The 15,844-nt window shown below is 48.2% G+C and overlaps 1 protein-coding gene across 2 annotated transcripts in view; it reads right to left on the minus strand.

The window, feature by feature from the left end:
- Positions 1–2,301: 2,301 nt before the first annotated feature.
- Positions 2,302–15,844, minus strand: part of map3k3 (mitogen-activated protein kinase kinase kinase 3) — a 24,508-nt gene continuing 10,965 nt past the window's right edge. The window contains exons 7-17 of one of the 2 annotated variants that reach the window (XM_062533097.1): positions 15,212–15,332; positions 12,897–13,030; positions 12,527–12,600; positions 12,287–12,354; positions 11,928–12,023; positions 11,365–11,526; positions 10,676–10,824; positions 8,981–9,112; positions 8,064–8,193; positions 7,478–7,655; positions 2,302–6,091 (exon numbers count right to left, since the gene is read on the minus strand). In XM_062533097.1, the coding sequence (XP_062389081.1) occupies positions 5,863–6,091; positions 7,478–7,655; positions 8,064–8,193; positions 8,981–9,112; positions 10,676–10,824; positions 11,365–11,526; positions 11,928–12,023; positions 12,287–12,354; positions 12,527–12,600; positions 12,897–13,030; positions 15,212–15,332 (1,473 nt within the window). In that variant the 3' untranslated portion in view covers positions 2,302–5,862. Of the gene's footprint in view, positions 6,092–7,477; positions 7,656–8,063; positions 8,194–8,980; positions 9,113–10,675; positions 10,825–11,364; positions 11,527–11,927; positions 12,027–12,286; positions 12,355–12,526; positions 12,601–12,896; positions 13,031–15,211; positions 15,333–15,844 lie in introns of both variants that reach the window. The other variant, XM_062533096.1, reaches the window with a different exon arrangement.

Here is a 15,844-nt window from a genome sequence, read left to right on the forward strand (position 1 = left end):
TGAGAGAGAGAGAGAATGAGAGAGTGAGTGTGTCTAAGACTATATAAGTGTATCCGTGAGGTGGGTGGTTATAAAACAGTTGGACAAATAGCATTATTTCCTGAAAGAAAAGCGATGAATATCATTTGATTTACGGGAACAATCCGCTTCCAGACACATCCGTAGTGTTAGTAGAGCAGTGGGAAAAAGACAAATAGCAATAACAGACACAGACAGCCTAGCCAGATAGCAGCACTAGCCAGTAACCTTCTCCAAAACAATGTCTGGCCACAGTTTGGGGCTAAGGGTGCTGGACCAGCCCTCCCTCCCAAAAGTAGTGTGCTCTCTGTGGGGGAGAGAGAGAGAGCAACGTGCCCCCCTCCACAAAGCCCAGATCAGCCGCAACAAAGGCCCATGGGGACACCACTACCCCCATCCAACCCTCCGTCAGCATAACTGATGGGGTTCCAGAGGATCAGGCACATACCAGTTAACAAACACACACACACACACACACACACAAACACATAAACACACTACCTACACACACAAGCATATAAACACACTAAGATGCTCACACACGCAGAGTCATCATCTAGCTCCTACACTTGCACAGGTACTGACATGCATACAACTCAGAATACAGTATACATAGCAATAGCATACTGTACACGCAGTTGTTTTTCAGTTGGTCCAGTGAGGCGCGCGCGTGTGTGTGTGTGTGTGTGTGTGTGTGTGTGTGTGTGTGTGGAGGTGTGTGTGTGTGTACAGTATTGGCATGTCAGAGGAGTGCATGGTCAGAGGGAGACAGGGACTGGGCCGGGGGCTTGTGGTCCGGTGGGGGCTGGATTTTTGGGAACACCTCTGCCACACCATGACACAAAGGCGCAATCGCCCCCATGGATAAAAGAGAGAGTGGGGATTACTCCTGTCCCATAGCCGGACAAAAGGCCCTTTGTAGGGGAAGAGGGTGGGTTGGCTGGGGGGTGGGGGGATTGGGATGCATAGGAATGTTGGGGGTCCCAACATCAACATGGCCAGGAATTCTGTCTGACAGCAACTGGACAGATGTCAACAGAGCTCCAAACCATATGCATATGCACAAACCTCTCACCCCACACCAAACACATGCCTATCATACAACACTTTTACATAGAAACCTGGAGGAGCCGGAGTTCTCAATAAGAACTGTGGGGACCTTCTTGCTAGGAGAAATTGCAACACATTGAGGAAATCTGGCAAGACAGCAAGACTTGTTCATCTAAGAGAAAGTCTTTGCCAGCGATTTGAAAGCTGATTCAGGACATGGAGATTTAGTTCTGACCTTGCCTGATGTTTCAGGGCTCTCTACCGACTTGGCACATCGAGAGCCCAGCTCACAATGCTCCATAGCAACAGAGTGTAGTTTCTGTGGCAAAACACACACACGGGCTTAAAACATGTTTGCAAGAAAACAAGGCCATAAAACAACTGCTGCCAGCCGTTGAGCAGTTCCACCAGACACGTACAGGAACCTTTGTTTGTCTTAAGGCCTCTCTCTGTCCCACTGTCACTTTCTTGGGCAGCCATCTCTCTCTCTCTCTCTCTCTCTCTCTTTCATTCACTTCAGAGACAGGCAATGAGTGAGACAGGGAGAGAGAGAGAGAGAGAAGGAGGCAGAATGAAAGTAAAGACAGGGATGATTTCACACAAAAAAGACATCAGTTCAGAAGCTTCTCTTCTCTTGACTGTAATGAAAGGTCCCTATTGAGAGGGATGACGGTGTGACTGGCCAATGTACTCCAGACGGCCCCACAGACAGCTGAGGCTACCGGCGGCAGGGTCTGATGCAGTCCAGGCCAAGGATGCACGTACACACACACACACACAGAGCAGCACACACAGTTTTATACACAGACCTTTTGGAACACGACACTTGTGAATATTTAATTTAGAATAAATCCAGTGAGGAGGACACAGGCCTGGCAGGCATATATTCTTTCACACGCAATCACACACATACCTTTTGTGATTAATACTGTTTTCAAAGTCTTTGGTGTGTGTGTGTGCGTGTGTGTGTGTGTGTGTGTGTGTGTGTGTGTGTGTGTGTGTGTGCGCATGAGCATGTGTGTGTGAGGGTGAGAGAAAGAGAGAGTAAGTGTGTGTGTGTGTGTGTGTGTGTGTGTGTGGCCTTGAAGAATAAATGAAGGGTCCAGGCTGATGAAGAGTAATCACAGTGCACCACAGAACTGGACTGGACTTCCTGGCAAACTACCAGCAGGCTCTCATCCATCAGAGCGGCCATCACAAACCAAGAACCAGGACAAGACAGGCGTGATATTTCAACATAATGCTTTTCTTTATTGTAAATAACTTTGATACACTGGACTTTGCACTGCAAGTCCACCGTCGTGATACATTATTCATTCATGTATTTATATAGAAATTCATCAGTTGGAAATCTTCTGCTTACCCCAGGGTTCACTTTAAAAAAAAGATTCAATTTTCTTTTTTCTTTTTTTTTTTATCAAAAAAGGTCTTCCAAAACTTTGTGAATACTGATTTCTAGCTGCCTTGAGTCACTCACTCTAGCAGCCTTTTAATATCTCACTCGAGTCACGAGCAACACGTCGTTAACATCCCAAGAAAAAAAATCTTTAATTCAGTCCCATGTCTTCCATTCAGACACAGAGGCAAATGAAAAAATGAAAACAAAAACAAGTGATATGGAAGAAACAATGGCATTGAAGAAAGAATGAAACATTGAAATACAAAAGAGGCACTAGGTGGCGCTGTGGTCGGATTGCTGCGGCAGGAGGACCTCCAGAACCCTGAGCTAAACAAAGTCGTCATGGAGGGCCAGGTGAAGTTGCGCCCCCTGGTGGCCAATGCGCTGTACCAGGCAGCTGGGCTAAACCCGTCTCTCTTTAAATCTCTCAAGTCTCCCACTGTGAAATTAAAGGCCCCCAACTGACCTCCACTCTTGACTGGGCCACATCTGTGCGAAACCATTCACTCTGCCTTTTAGCTCTCTTCGTCATGCACGCTCAATGCTCCCATAGACAACAACGCAACACACAAACACACACTCAATCTCTCACACGTGACTTGGACATCATTCTCTACTTATCTGCCATGGACCCACTTGCAGTTTACTAGCCAGCCAAAGCCCAGCCATGGTACAGGATTGGCCACTGAGAGGCCACACTTCACCCAGCCCTTTACACAAATACACACAAACATAAACTGTGCTCTCTCTCTCTCTGCAAAACCAGCTGCTTTTACTATCGGGAACTACTTCTTTTATGTCATTTAAAAAAAACAGTAGAAATTTCTGATGTTTCTAACATAAGCTTACTCAGATGTTGATTGGTCTAGACTCAATATCTTATAAAATATATAAAAATATATTTATGCTTGTGTTTTTTTTTTTTTTTTTTTTGATACACAAAAAAAAGAAGAAATAAAACAAACCTTTGGCCAAAAACACAATAACAAACCTTTGGCCAGATATAAATAAATGAAAGAATTTCACATTAAAGCATAATAAAACCCAAAGAACTGAAGTAAAACACAACTGGTAAAGGAACAGCAATGAAACATTCATTTTCAAAAGTGCTATGATCCAAATGGGTTTAACGAAACACTGCTGCATTGAGCTTAAGGCACTAACACCTCTCTTTTAGGCGAGAAGGACCACTGACTTTTGTCTTTGACATGCATGTAGCAGATTATCTACATTTGAACAAAACTGAAGGCACTTTAGGTTTTACCATGCTGTGGCAACACAGCAAAACAACAAAACAACAGCAAAAAAGAATAGATTGCAAATGATTGCCTGTGCAGCAGTGTCTTCCTTCCCCTCATGCTTCTACAGGTACATTTCTACTTGAAGGTCTGGAAACACTTAGCTGCTGCCTTTTGCATCTGACTTGCTTTAGGTTTCACCTGTTCTGAATTCTGGACTTCAAAAAAGGATGCTGGGACAGCGGAAGCGACTATTAAAATCATCTGAACACCAAGGGCCCAAATTTAAATGCAAGACAAAGTGCAAAGTCTATCAACAAGCAACGTTCACCTGCATGAACTATAGCTGTCATGTGGTATGTGGGAACTCATCAGTGTTGGCGGTTAAGGTCTCGCTTCTGGTGTTAAATCAGCTAATTGATTTAGCCTAGCTGTTAAATTAGCTTTGGTTAGACTTAGGACTTTCATCATTCAAATTAGGGCCCCAAATGTGAAATGTCCCGAGGGTCTGTGCCAGACTGTCATGTCACCTGCTGTTTGTCTTTGGTTTAACCTCATATCAATGAGGGAAAAAATGAAGCTGTCTATTCTGCAGCTTCTTGTTGAGGACTGGAGGCCTATCTTCACCTGCAAGCGCTGTCATGTGACTGTAATGGACCACAGGGCAAAGGTCTGAACCAGCTGCTCCAGTAACTCTCCCAGCACAGCTAAGGGCCTCACTTATGGCCATACCATCAGCCAGCAGCACAGACATGGCTACAGACACCCAGAGAAAAGTACACATACTGTACTTTAAGTGCGTAACCATAGTAACCACAGCACCTTGGGGCAAGCGAGCACATCCATCCCCGTGTTGGGCTATTGTGTCTCTATGGCAACCCTGGAGCATTCCACTGCGGGTGGTTAAAGGTAGGGTAAGCGATGCTGGATGGCGTTGTGTCTGTTTATGTTTGTGTTTGTGTTTCTGTTTCTTGGAAAACACTTTTGTCGCGGGCAACTTACATTGTATTTGAACCAAAGACCAAACCAAACACACCAGAGAGGTAGCTCACCCCTCCCTTCAGTGCTCCCCGAGAAACCCCACAGTGTTGCGGTATTGTTTGGGGGACAGGCTGCCCCCACTTCCTTTGTTTCCAGTTAACGGAGCCAGGGCTGTGTAAGAAGACCGGGTTTTGTTTTTTTACAGTGTTCTCAGAGAATGAAGAGCTAACAAATGATGAGGAGATGTTCGCTGAATTTTTAAAAAATGGTTACATGACAGAAAAATAGCTTACCATCGCTTACCCTACCTTTAAAGAATCCTAGCCCTACCTTTAAAGGACATGCTGAGGCAGGCAGCTGCAGCAGGGGTCAAACAAAGGGCAAAACGGAAAGCTTCTCAAAACTATCCAGCTAAAAGTTCCTCTGTTTGGCTAAAGACATTCTTCTAAACAAAACATAATAAAACATGACAACAAAACAAAAAAAGTTGCAAAGACATTTCAATAATTTAAACCGGCTGGACGGAATGAAAAGCAAAAAAAAAAAAAAGATATCGGTCATGTTATGACACTCGTGCCTGTGTGAGGTGTGAATACGCTTGCATAGGACAACTGGTCACTTTGGCACAAAACATGAGAGGGTACCCGTTCAGTTCTGTAACAGTCAGCTCATTTCAGCAAGCATGCATGCAATGCCTCCGTATACGTTGAGCATGAAAAATGAAACCTCAATATGTGTGTGTGTGTGTGTGTGTGTGTGTGTGCTTACGTATACATGAATGTACATGTGTGTCTGTGTCAGTCAATAACTCCTGTGGTAACATAGGAGCAATAAGCTCCCTGGACATGGCAACACAACTGGCTTGCTCATCTCCCTGTAGGTTGGACACAAATGTGGTAGCACACCCTGTGGCGCCACCTGCTGTCTGGAGAACTGGAATTACATGACATACGCAACGGAATAAGGCAAACATCTTGTGACTCGGATGGATTGTGGAAGTCAGGTGACCTGTATGCTGTGTGTTGTTCGTGAACATTTGGTAGTGCTGTGGATTTAGCTGACCTGGAGGAGCACTTTTGACTGCTCATGTAAATATGTTGTCCATCTGGAGGGATGCTGCTGTAGGCCCCAAAAGCCTGGGAAGCGGGTAGATGAGCCAGTGGGGCCAAGGTGCCCTCAGCACTGGATCTGCGAGAACGGGTGTCTGAGGAGCTCCTCGGCGCTGGGCCGATTCTTGGCCTCCACGAAGATGCTGCGCACAAAGTCGCGCGTGTGAGTGGAGATGTGGGACGGCAGCAAGGGGTTCGTGGGCTGTGTGGCGATCTTAAAGATGGCCGCCATGGCCTCGTATTCGGCCCAGGGGGGCTTCTCAGTCAACATCTCCACCACAGTGCAGCCCAGGCTCCTGTTAGGCAGCGACACAGACGGACACACACACACACACACACACACACACACACACACACACACACACACACACACACACACACACACACAGGGATAAACATTCTTTAACATGTGGCACTTAAAACTAATTAACATTTGATGAAAGTCATGACATCCATTCACAGATTAACACAGACACACATAAACACACACACACTCCACAGAACAGTGCAACAGTATGCCATTCTCCAGGCTTTTATTTCCAGGATTGCAGGAATGTTTTGGTGGAAACTTTTTCCCGGCAAAATTGTTGACAATTAAAGCCTGTTATTGCTGGCTCCAAGCGACAGCACCAGCAAAGAGTACTGATATAACTAGAAGTGTGTGTGTGTGTGTGTGTGTGTGTGTGTGGAAGCTATCCTGGCATGCCTACGTTCCTGGTCCCCAGGGGTACTCAGAAATCGGAACATTCCACCCAACCAGTGCAGACTGGCTCTCAGCCAATAGCATCTCTCTCCTGATGGATTCAGCCAATCAGATAGTACAGGAGAATCCCTGGACGGCAGGACGACCCTCCCCTTTAAAGGACCTTGCATGTTTTGGGTCTGCCTGTGCTTTAAACTTTTTTTGTTTGCATGTGTGTTAAAATAACCCATTGCCCGTTAAAGACACCCTCCCCCCTCTAAAAATAGATCTGTTCCTTTTCCGAAAAATGTCTTTCCTTTCGGTTCTAAAATAGAACTTTCTCCTCTAGGAATGTTGCTTTTCCCTTCACTGCAATTCCCACCGTCCACTTACCACACCGGGGTTCCCACAGCTCTGAGTGGACAGAGTGAGCCCACTCTGGATGCCCAGTCTCAGCCCCCTCGGGCAGTTAGCCAATGAGAAGACAGGAGATCGCAGCCCCACCCACTCTCATTATGATGCCTGATGTCTCGTTAACAGATGCCAATATTCAGAGTTCAAAACATCTCATACTCTCACTGGCTTTGACAACTACTTAGGCTTTCTCCTGGAAACCAGTCCACTGAAGGCAAATAACAAAGTGTCATATGGAATCAGCATCAGCCAGCACTAGCAGCCTCTTAAATATTTGTATGTGATTTGAGCTGAAGGAACAGCAGCTATGCCAAACCGATTATATCGCCTTGTTAGCATCTCCTTTCAAGACCTCCTCTGTAACAATATCAGTCACAGTGCTACAGTCACAGTGAGTTAATACATAACCCTCAAATAACCCAGTGTGGTAGCCCCGGTACCGGTCAACCCGGTGTCACACACATCAGATCATCCCATCAGCCGTGTTGGGTTTGTGACCCACAGTCCCACAGACTCCCAGATCCCCGACCCTTGACCTCTGTGGGTGTGTGTCTCAGCGGAGTGGGCGTTGTGCGGGAGGACTCACCAGACGTCGGCCTTGCGTCCGTAGCCCTCGCCGCTGATCACCTCGGGGCTCATCCAGTACGGCGTGCCCGTGACCGAGCGGATGCCGGTGCTGGACATGCAGATGGTCTGCAGGCGCTTGCTGGCCCCGAAGTCGCCCAGCTTCACGTTACCCACCGAGTCCCGCAGGATGTTGGCACCTGAGTGGAACAGGACTCCAGGGGTCAAAGAGGGACAGCCAACAGGGTAGATGGAGCTACAAGGGCTACTGACCACAGGGTCTTCAGCTTGCAAAACAAAGGTGTCAGAAGAACCCATGACAATGATGATGCTTCCCTTTAGCATGACTGTGGTACGGCTCCAACCTCTACAAGCTCACTCTGTTCATTAGGCCAAACAGCAGGTAATTAATCCTACACAAAGATTTAGGCTTTATTTAATTATATCTTATTTAAATAATAATAATAAATCTACTGCACATTCATTTAAACACTTTGAACAAAAAAACACCTTGATCTAATGCGGATTCAGTTCTCCACAAGAGCACCTCACGATGCTGACACTCTCCCCACAGAGGACAGATGTGGTACTGCAGCGGGCGCGTTTACCTTTGATGTCTCTGTGGACGATCATGTTGCTGTGGAGGTAGGACATGCCCTCCAGGATCTGCCGGGTGTATTTGCGGGTCACGTTCTCCGTCAGCGCCCCGTAGGCCTTCAGCTGGTCCTTCACCGAGCCCTGGCACACGGACACAGCACTGTTTACACCACGCGCTCCTCTCTCGGCCGCCTGTCACATCACTCTGTCAACACTCCGGGGTCATAGTTCACTCATCAGAGCTCGGCTCGTGACATTAATCCCTCTACATGGTTATGCATCTATTCAGACAGACAGAATACTGCAAATTGTTTCGGATAAAACTGTCAGATCAAAGACTGTCTCTCTCTGGCAATTCGTACACGAGGACCAGATCAACTGATTTTTCTAGAAAACAAAATGATGAAATGAGCTGTAAACCTTCAGTCCTTTTCATCCGTGTTGAATGTGACATGACAAAGCCAAAAGTTCATGATGAAGTCAGTTGACAAGAAGGTACCAGTCATGATACATATTAATTCATGTATTTATATAGAAATTCATCAGTTGGAAATCTTCTGCTAACCCCAGGGTTCACAAAAAATTCTTTATCAAAAAAGGTCTTCCAAAACATTGTGAATACTGATTTCTAGCTGCCTTGAGTCACTCACTCTAGCAGCCTTTTAATATCTCACTCGAGTCACAAGCAGTCTGGTGGTGAGATTGTGTGGGGTGAGAGTTAGAGTGTGTGGGGTGAGGGTGTGTGGGGTGAGAGTGAGACTGTGTGGGGTGGGAGTGAGAGTGTGTGGGGTGAGGGAGAGGGTGTGTGGGGTGAGAGTGAGGGTGTGGGTGTGTGGGGTGAGGGTGAGACGGTGTGTGGGGTGAGGGAGAGGGTGTGTGGGGTGGGTGTGAGGGTGTGTGGGGTGAGGGTGAGAGGGTGTGGCCGTACCCCTGGCATGTACTCCATGAAGATGGTGAGGGTCTTCTCATTGTGGTCCCGCAGACAGCCGTAGTACTGGACAATGCGCTCGTGGTGCAGATTCTTCAGCAGCTGAATCTCACACTCCAGAGCACTGACCTCCTGAGGAGAGAGAGAGAGAGAGGGAGAGAGAGAGAGGAAGAAAGAGAAAGAGGGGGAGGAGAGAGAGGGAAAGAGAGAACTTTAACAATCACTTCTAACCATAACAAAACCAAATATGTCACAGCGAGATAAAGTGAGAGAGAAAGACCGACAGGGTCAGATAAGGTTTATAAGAGACACAGAGACACACCACCTCCCCCATGAAACAAACTCCCCTGGACTGCCTGAGCCATTGCCAAAGAGAAAGGATGAGAGAGAGAGACAGACAGACAGAGAGAGGGAGAGAAAGTAAGAAATGTACATAAATTAGCACAAATTTGTGCTACCAGAACTCATTAAAACGCCAGACTTTAGGATTCAACAACATCTGATTAATATCTGGGCATCCGCAAGTAATGATGTGTGTGTTTGTGTTTGTATGTGTGTGGTTGTGTGTGTATGTGTGTGTGTGTGTGTGTGTGTGTGTGTGTGTGTGTGTGTGTGTGTGTGTGTGTGTGTGTGTGTTACATGTGTGTGTGTGTGGAAACAGTGTCTGGGCTTGTGCGTAAGTGCATATGAATGTAAGTGCATATGCCTGGAAAAGGGAGGCGACAGAAGGTCCCAGAGTACTCCCACTATACACAAACATTCACACACTCTCTCTCTCTCACACACACACACACACACACACACACACACACACACACACACACACACACACACACACACACAAACACACAGGCATGGGCACACATCATGCTTACAAACACACAGCACACAGCCACTGCCCCCTCCCCCTCCACTGAGATACAGGAAGTGACAGTGCATGTTTTTTCAGGGGTAGACAGGAAAGGATTTCAAAAAAATCGAGTGAGAGCGCAAGGAAACAAGATAGAGAGAATGAAGAAAAAAAGAGCGACTCTGAAAGTCTGTTTTTCTCTCTCAGCCTTTCCCCTCTTCTGGTGTCACGCTCGCTTCGTATGTGCGCGCTACAGGCATCACGAGGCTAAACCTGAACCCTGAAACTTGCACAAACACAAACACAAAAACACAAAAACAAACGCAAACAAACACAGCTGTGGAGGCTTACGCAGCGCCCCACCACGTGGTTGGCTGTGGTTTGGCTTCTCCTGCAGCCAGGGATAGATTACATCCCAGGCCTGGGCTCCACGGAGAGAGAGAGAGACAGAGAGAGAGAGAGAGAGAGAGAGAGAGAGAGAGAGAGAGAGAGAGAGAGGGAGAGAGAGAGAGAGAGAGAGAGAGGGAGCTCTTTTTTCCATGCTACAGTTATTCCATCCAGCGGTTCCAGTGGCCTTTAGCTACGTCTGTAGCTGTGACTGGAGCTCCTGGATGTCTGCCCTGACTCTCCCTCTGTGTGTGTGCGTGTGTGTGCGTGTGTGTGTGTGTGTGTGTATGTGTGTGTGTGTGTGTGTGTGTGTGTGTGTGTGTGTGTGTATGTGTGTGTGTGTGTGTATGTGCCAGCACCTCGTGAGAAAGCAGGACTTGAGAAAACGAGGTGTGTGTGTTTTTGTTTTGGTGCATGTGTCTGCTGCAGTGACTAAGTGAGCCTCCGTGAGGTCTTACCTTGCTGGTCTCCGGGCTGTCTGGGTCGAACTGGACCTGCTTGGCGGCCAGCTCCCGGCCCGTGTCCACGTCGTAGCAGAGGTAGACGCGGCCGAACGCCCCCTGGCCCAGCAGCTTGCCCCTCCGCCACGTGACGGGGGCACTAGGAGCTGCAGGGGGTCAGATGGAGAGCGAGCAGAGTTAGGACACCGCTGACCACCATGGGTCTCACACAGCACCTGTGTCTTCCACTGATGCTCATGCACAGGCAGAGTGGGACATTAAAAAACATAAGACCTACAGTATAGGAAACAGTAGTGTGTCATGGACATGCAACATGCATGTTCCTGTATGTATATGTGTCATAGTACAGTATGTGTGTGTGCCATGCATATGTGTGTATGTCCATCTGATTTTTTATGTGTGCATGTGTGTGTGTGTGTGTGTGTGTGTGTGTGTGTGTGTGTGTGTGTGTGTGTGTGTGTGTGTGTGTGTGTGTGTGTACGTGTGTGTGTGTGTGTGTGTGTGTGTGTATGTGTGTGTGTGTGTGTGTGTATATGTGTGTGTGTGTGTGTGTGTGTGTGTGTGTGTGTACGTGTGTGTGTGTGTGTATATGTGTGTGTGTGTGTGTGTGTGTGTGTGTGTGTGTGTGCATGCATGGTTGTGTGCATGAACATGTGTGTGTGTGTAACAGGGCCTGTCCCACGTACACTTGTGTGCCACAGGTCTGTCCTGTGGCCGGAGGCGTCCCTGGGCGTCCACCATCTGCCAGCTGCTCAGGCTCTCCTCGCTGCCGTTGAGCGAGCGCCGCGAGGGCACCAGGGTGAACAGGTTCCCCTGCGGACGCCGGATCCGTGGAAACGTCCGCCGCCCTGGGGGGAAACAACAGACGCCACAGCGTCACCACGACAGCATCATCACGACGGCGTCTCCACGACAGCGTGGCGCGCTAAAGAGGCTTACAGACCCGGAGAAGGTCGCCGGCGCCCCCGAGAGCGCCAGGAGTCAAGGGCGCGGCATTTTGGACAAAAAAGGGAAACGAGTTGAAAGGGGCGACTCTGGAACATGCCCAAGCTCACCACCCCCAGCTCTGCCAACTACTGCCCCAGTAGACTGAGACTCCCAGTGCCCCTGCGCTGAGAAACATGGCTAACAGCTGTGGATGGGATGGGGGATGGGGGGGGGGGGCCTAGAAGCTAGAAGCTAATGGCTACAGAGAGAGGGCCTGGAGGAGGGAGAGTGAGGAGCTGCTGTGGTGTACACTGCACTGTACCTTCACTGAGGTCCTTGTGGTGCAGGGAGACATGGTATCTCCGTGGGTATGTGCCACCCTTGCCAACCTTGTCATAGGCGTGATTCTCGCGGTTCTCTTCTGGAACAAAGAGAGAGACAGAGAGAGAGAGAGAGAGAGGCAGAGAGGGAGGGACAGAGGAAAGAGAGGAGGATTATGGGAAGCCCATGAGGATGACAAACACTAACAACTTTTTCACAAGCGTATGAAGGAGGCTTAACTAACAAGACACACAGCGCGGCATCCGTTCCCACAAACGCTGCACGCTGTTCCGCCACTAACAGTTTTGGCGGTGGCTGAATATAGGCCAGTCAGGCCGGGGCGGTATCTCCAGCACCCACCTGCAAACTCCTGGCGGTTGTCGGGGTAGCTCTTCGCTCGGTGCATGCGTGACTTCCTAAGGGACGGACTGTGGGAATGGCAGAGACGGGTTAGTTAGTTTCTGGGCCAAACACACACAGAAGGCAACTGACGATCTCTCTGACTTTACTCAGTCTCCAAATAGACACTTCCAAAAGTGCCTCACTGTGATTAGCTGATGTGCATCTATTTCACCCCCCACGCCCCCCGTGTTTCCTCACCTGTCTGAGTTGCTGTCCAGTGATTGACAGCTGCCAGAGACGGAGTTCTCAGCACTGCTCCAGGGGCCCAGTACCTGAGGACGAGGCAAAGGGACCAGGTTATTGGAGTGTGGGATCACACAGCTGGGATTGACGCAATTCACAAGTTTGTGTGAAAATCAACTGCATGATGACTGTATGTGTGCATCTATATATTTAGATTGTGACTGTGCAACTGTGTGACTATACTGTGTGTGTGTGTGTGTGTGTGTGTGTGTGAGAGAGAGAGAGAGAGAAAGTGTTTTATTCAGAGCAACTTACAAAATGAGGAGTAACATTCAAGCTGCAATACAGAAGAGCCCATACAGGTAATACATCTCGTGTGACTTACACAGGGGTCGCCGGTCTCAGGGATGAACTCGCCCTCGCTGTTGATGCTGGTGTAGGAGCCCTGGCGCGCGATGCGCTGCTGACGCTCGGGAACGTAGCCGGGGGGCGGAGAGCTCCGCCCAGTGTTCTGTGAGCCTGGGAGAAGGGGAAAAAACAACAACTCAGTCGTCTAAAAAAATGTGAGAAAACAACCATGTTATTGTCAAAAACCCCTAAGTAATGTAACACTCTGTTATCCACTGAAGCATGCAAACCAGCTAGTATCAGCCTTGTAATATCACGTTGGCACCACATGCGCTGTAACAAAATACAATGCAAAATGTGCAAATCAATGGCAGAGAGTGCTGTGTGGCTGCGTTCAAGACAACTGGAATCCTCCAGAGTTCCGCACAGCTCCCTTAAATTCTCATCACCTGTGTCCAGCACTGCCCAGTTTCCATCTGTGCGTCTTCCGTTGCCATGCACAGTTTGGGAATACAATCCTATTAACTTTTGATTTTTAAGGGGGAAGCTATGACTGTTCCTTCTTTTTGCAACTGAAACCCTGGAACAGAGACTTACATAATGTTCCCTACACTACAGACTGGAGCCATGATCTGTTCTTACAGTGCCAGCTGAGAGAGAGCTATGTGATGAACTGCCCACGCTAACATCAGTGCTGATACTGGCGCCGACTACACTCACGGCCTCGCCGAGCCCATTAAATCCAGCCCGGAGTGGAGGAGCTATTAGAGCCATAAACAATGAATAAAGCAATTGTTTGAAAAGTTTCCCCACTGCCAGGCGAGGGAACTGTGAAGAACTTGAGCGTTTATGCAGCCACCATCTCACAGAAAAATGTCATACTAATGGTCATGCACACGCACACGCACGCACACACACACACACACACACACACACGCTCACACAAATACATGCGCACACACATCAAAACTTTCTCTCTCTCATTCTGTAACTTTCTCTCACTCTATCTCTTACACACGCACACACACACGCACACACAGGCGCTCGCACACGCGCTCACACACAAACCTCTCTCCCATTCGGTGCAACTCCCTGTCCTAAAAAGCTAAAAAAGCTCCTGGTCTGAACTAGGCCAATGGCACGGCAGGCTAATAGTGTCTGGAAATCTGATTGGCTGCTGTCCAGCGAGCCATTGTAGAGCAGCTAGTGATGGTGAACAGGAAAAGGAAGAGGAGCCACTGAGTGGAGGAGGAAGTCAGAGAAACAACAGAGAGAGAGGGGGAGGGGGGCAGAATGAGGGAGGAAGAGAGAGTGTGTGTGTGTGTGTGTGTGTGTGTGTGTGTGTGTGTGTGTGTGTGTGTGTGTGCAAGACTACCAAAAAGTAGGAGGAACATGACAGAGGAACAACAATGACAAAGATAGCGAAAGTAAAGAAGGGACTGCAAGACACGGGTCAAATAGGGAAGCAACAATCTGCCATGCTAGGCTAAAAACGAGTTTAAAAGCCCCTAAAAGTTATGCAATGCTATGATTCAACTTTCCACTACTTGGAATTTGCAACTATGGTATCAGCTTCAAATAAATGTCTGGTGGAGTATGTGCTTGTGAAGGACATATAAACACACCTGTCATTTCCAATGGTCACCCAGGCTACAGTAAGCACTATGTAGTTTTGCTGACTGGGTTGGAACACCCTGATAATGTAAGCAAAGCTTTCACAGCTAATTGCTAATTGCTTCTATCTGCGCTAACTGTACTGTTGAGGGGATTTTTTTGTATTTATTTTTTGTTTACATGCTTTTAAGGTATGTATAGCTCGCTAGCACTTCAAAGCACTTGATCATATATTTAATGGCAGGTTTAGCTGGCCCAGTGACTGTTCTTGTCATTGCAAAGGTGCAGTACGCAGTGTAAACAGTCGAATAGGACCATCTGTCCAGACGTATGACATGGACCTAATTCTGAAACAGCAGGTACAATCCCCACACATAGTTCTCCTTCATTTTAGTGACAGAAAGACTTGTAGAATGTAGTGCAAATGATACTGTATACAGAGCCGATTCAATAATCCAATGAAAAGAAATAAGATGATGCAATGGGGCAGGAATATTGTCAAACATTATTTCCCCCTTATTATCATAATTTCATCACTGTTTACATGTCTTTTTGATGTCACTTTCTATCACTGACATCAAAACAACATATCACAGGCCTTGAGTTACAGCATCTTGCAGTTCTGTAAAGCAGAAGTCTGACTTTGTGACTCAATGACGTTGATCTTGGGCCACCATTAGACTGCAGAGGCCCTAGAGGCCCATCCATGAGCCATGCTGCTTGGGGTTGTGTACTCACTGGTGGAGGCGTGGCGCCCCCTAGGCTCGGAGGACTGGTACGCTGTGCTGACATCTCCTGTAGACTGGGAGGCCTTGATGCGCACCTGCTTGCACACGGCATGGTGCGAAGGTGACGATGCCTAGAAACACGCATGCACACACACACACACACACACACACACACACACACACAGAGAAAGAGAGAAAGAGAGAGAATGAGACATCTGCATCAGTTCACCTCAAATGACCTCGTTTCTCTGCCCAACAGCAGTTGCCAGAAAGCTTTCTGATGGTTTCCCCTTTGATTTGGTGAGCTATCGCGTGTGCATGTTGTGTCAGAAGACGGTCACTGAACACTGAGCTCCTTCAGCGTAGCGTAGCGCAGCGCTCTCATGAACTCCTTCACCCGAAACCCGAGGACTCGAGTCCAAACGGGAAAAAAAGAGAGGGAAAAAAACGAGCGACTGCTCGGGCCTGGGACCGGGACTCCAACCGCAAGTGAGCTTTTCTGAGGAGTTACACAACTCGGTGTTGGAGCCGTCCGCCAACACAGCATGCGGGCTCCTCCAGCAGCGGCCTGCTCATGCTCGCTAGTCGCTACCAGACAACATGAGCCGAGCGTGGCAGCCTGCCACACGCCTGCTGCTGCCTC

The sequence above is a fragment of the Sardina pilchardus genome, chromosome 3 (genome assembly GCF_963854185.1).
Source record: "Sardina pilchardus chromosome 3, fSarPil1.1, whole genome shotgun sequence".
NCBI lineage: Eukaryota > Metazoa > Chordata > Actinopteri > Clupeiformes > Clupeidae > Sardina > Sardina pilchardus.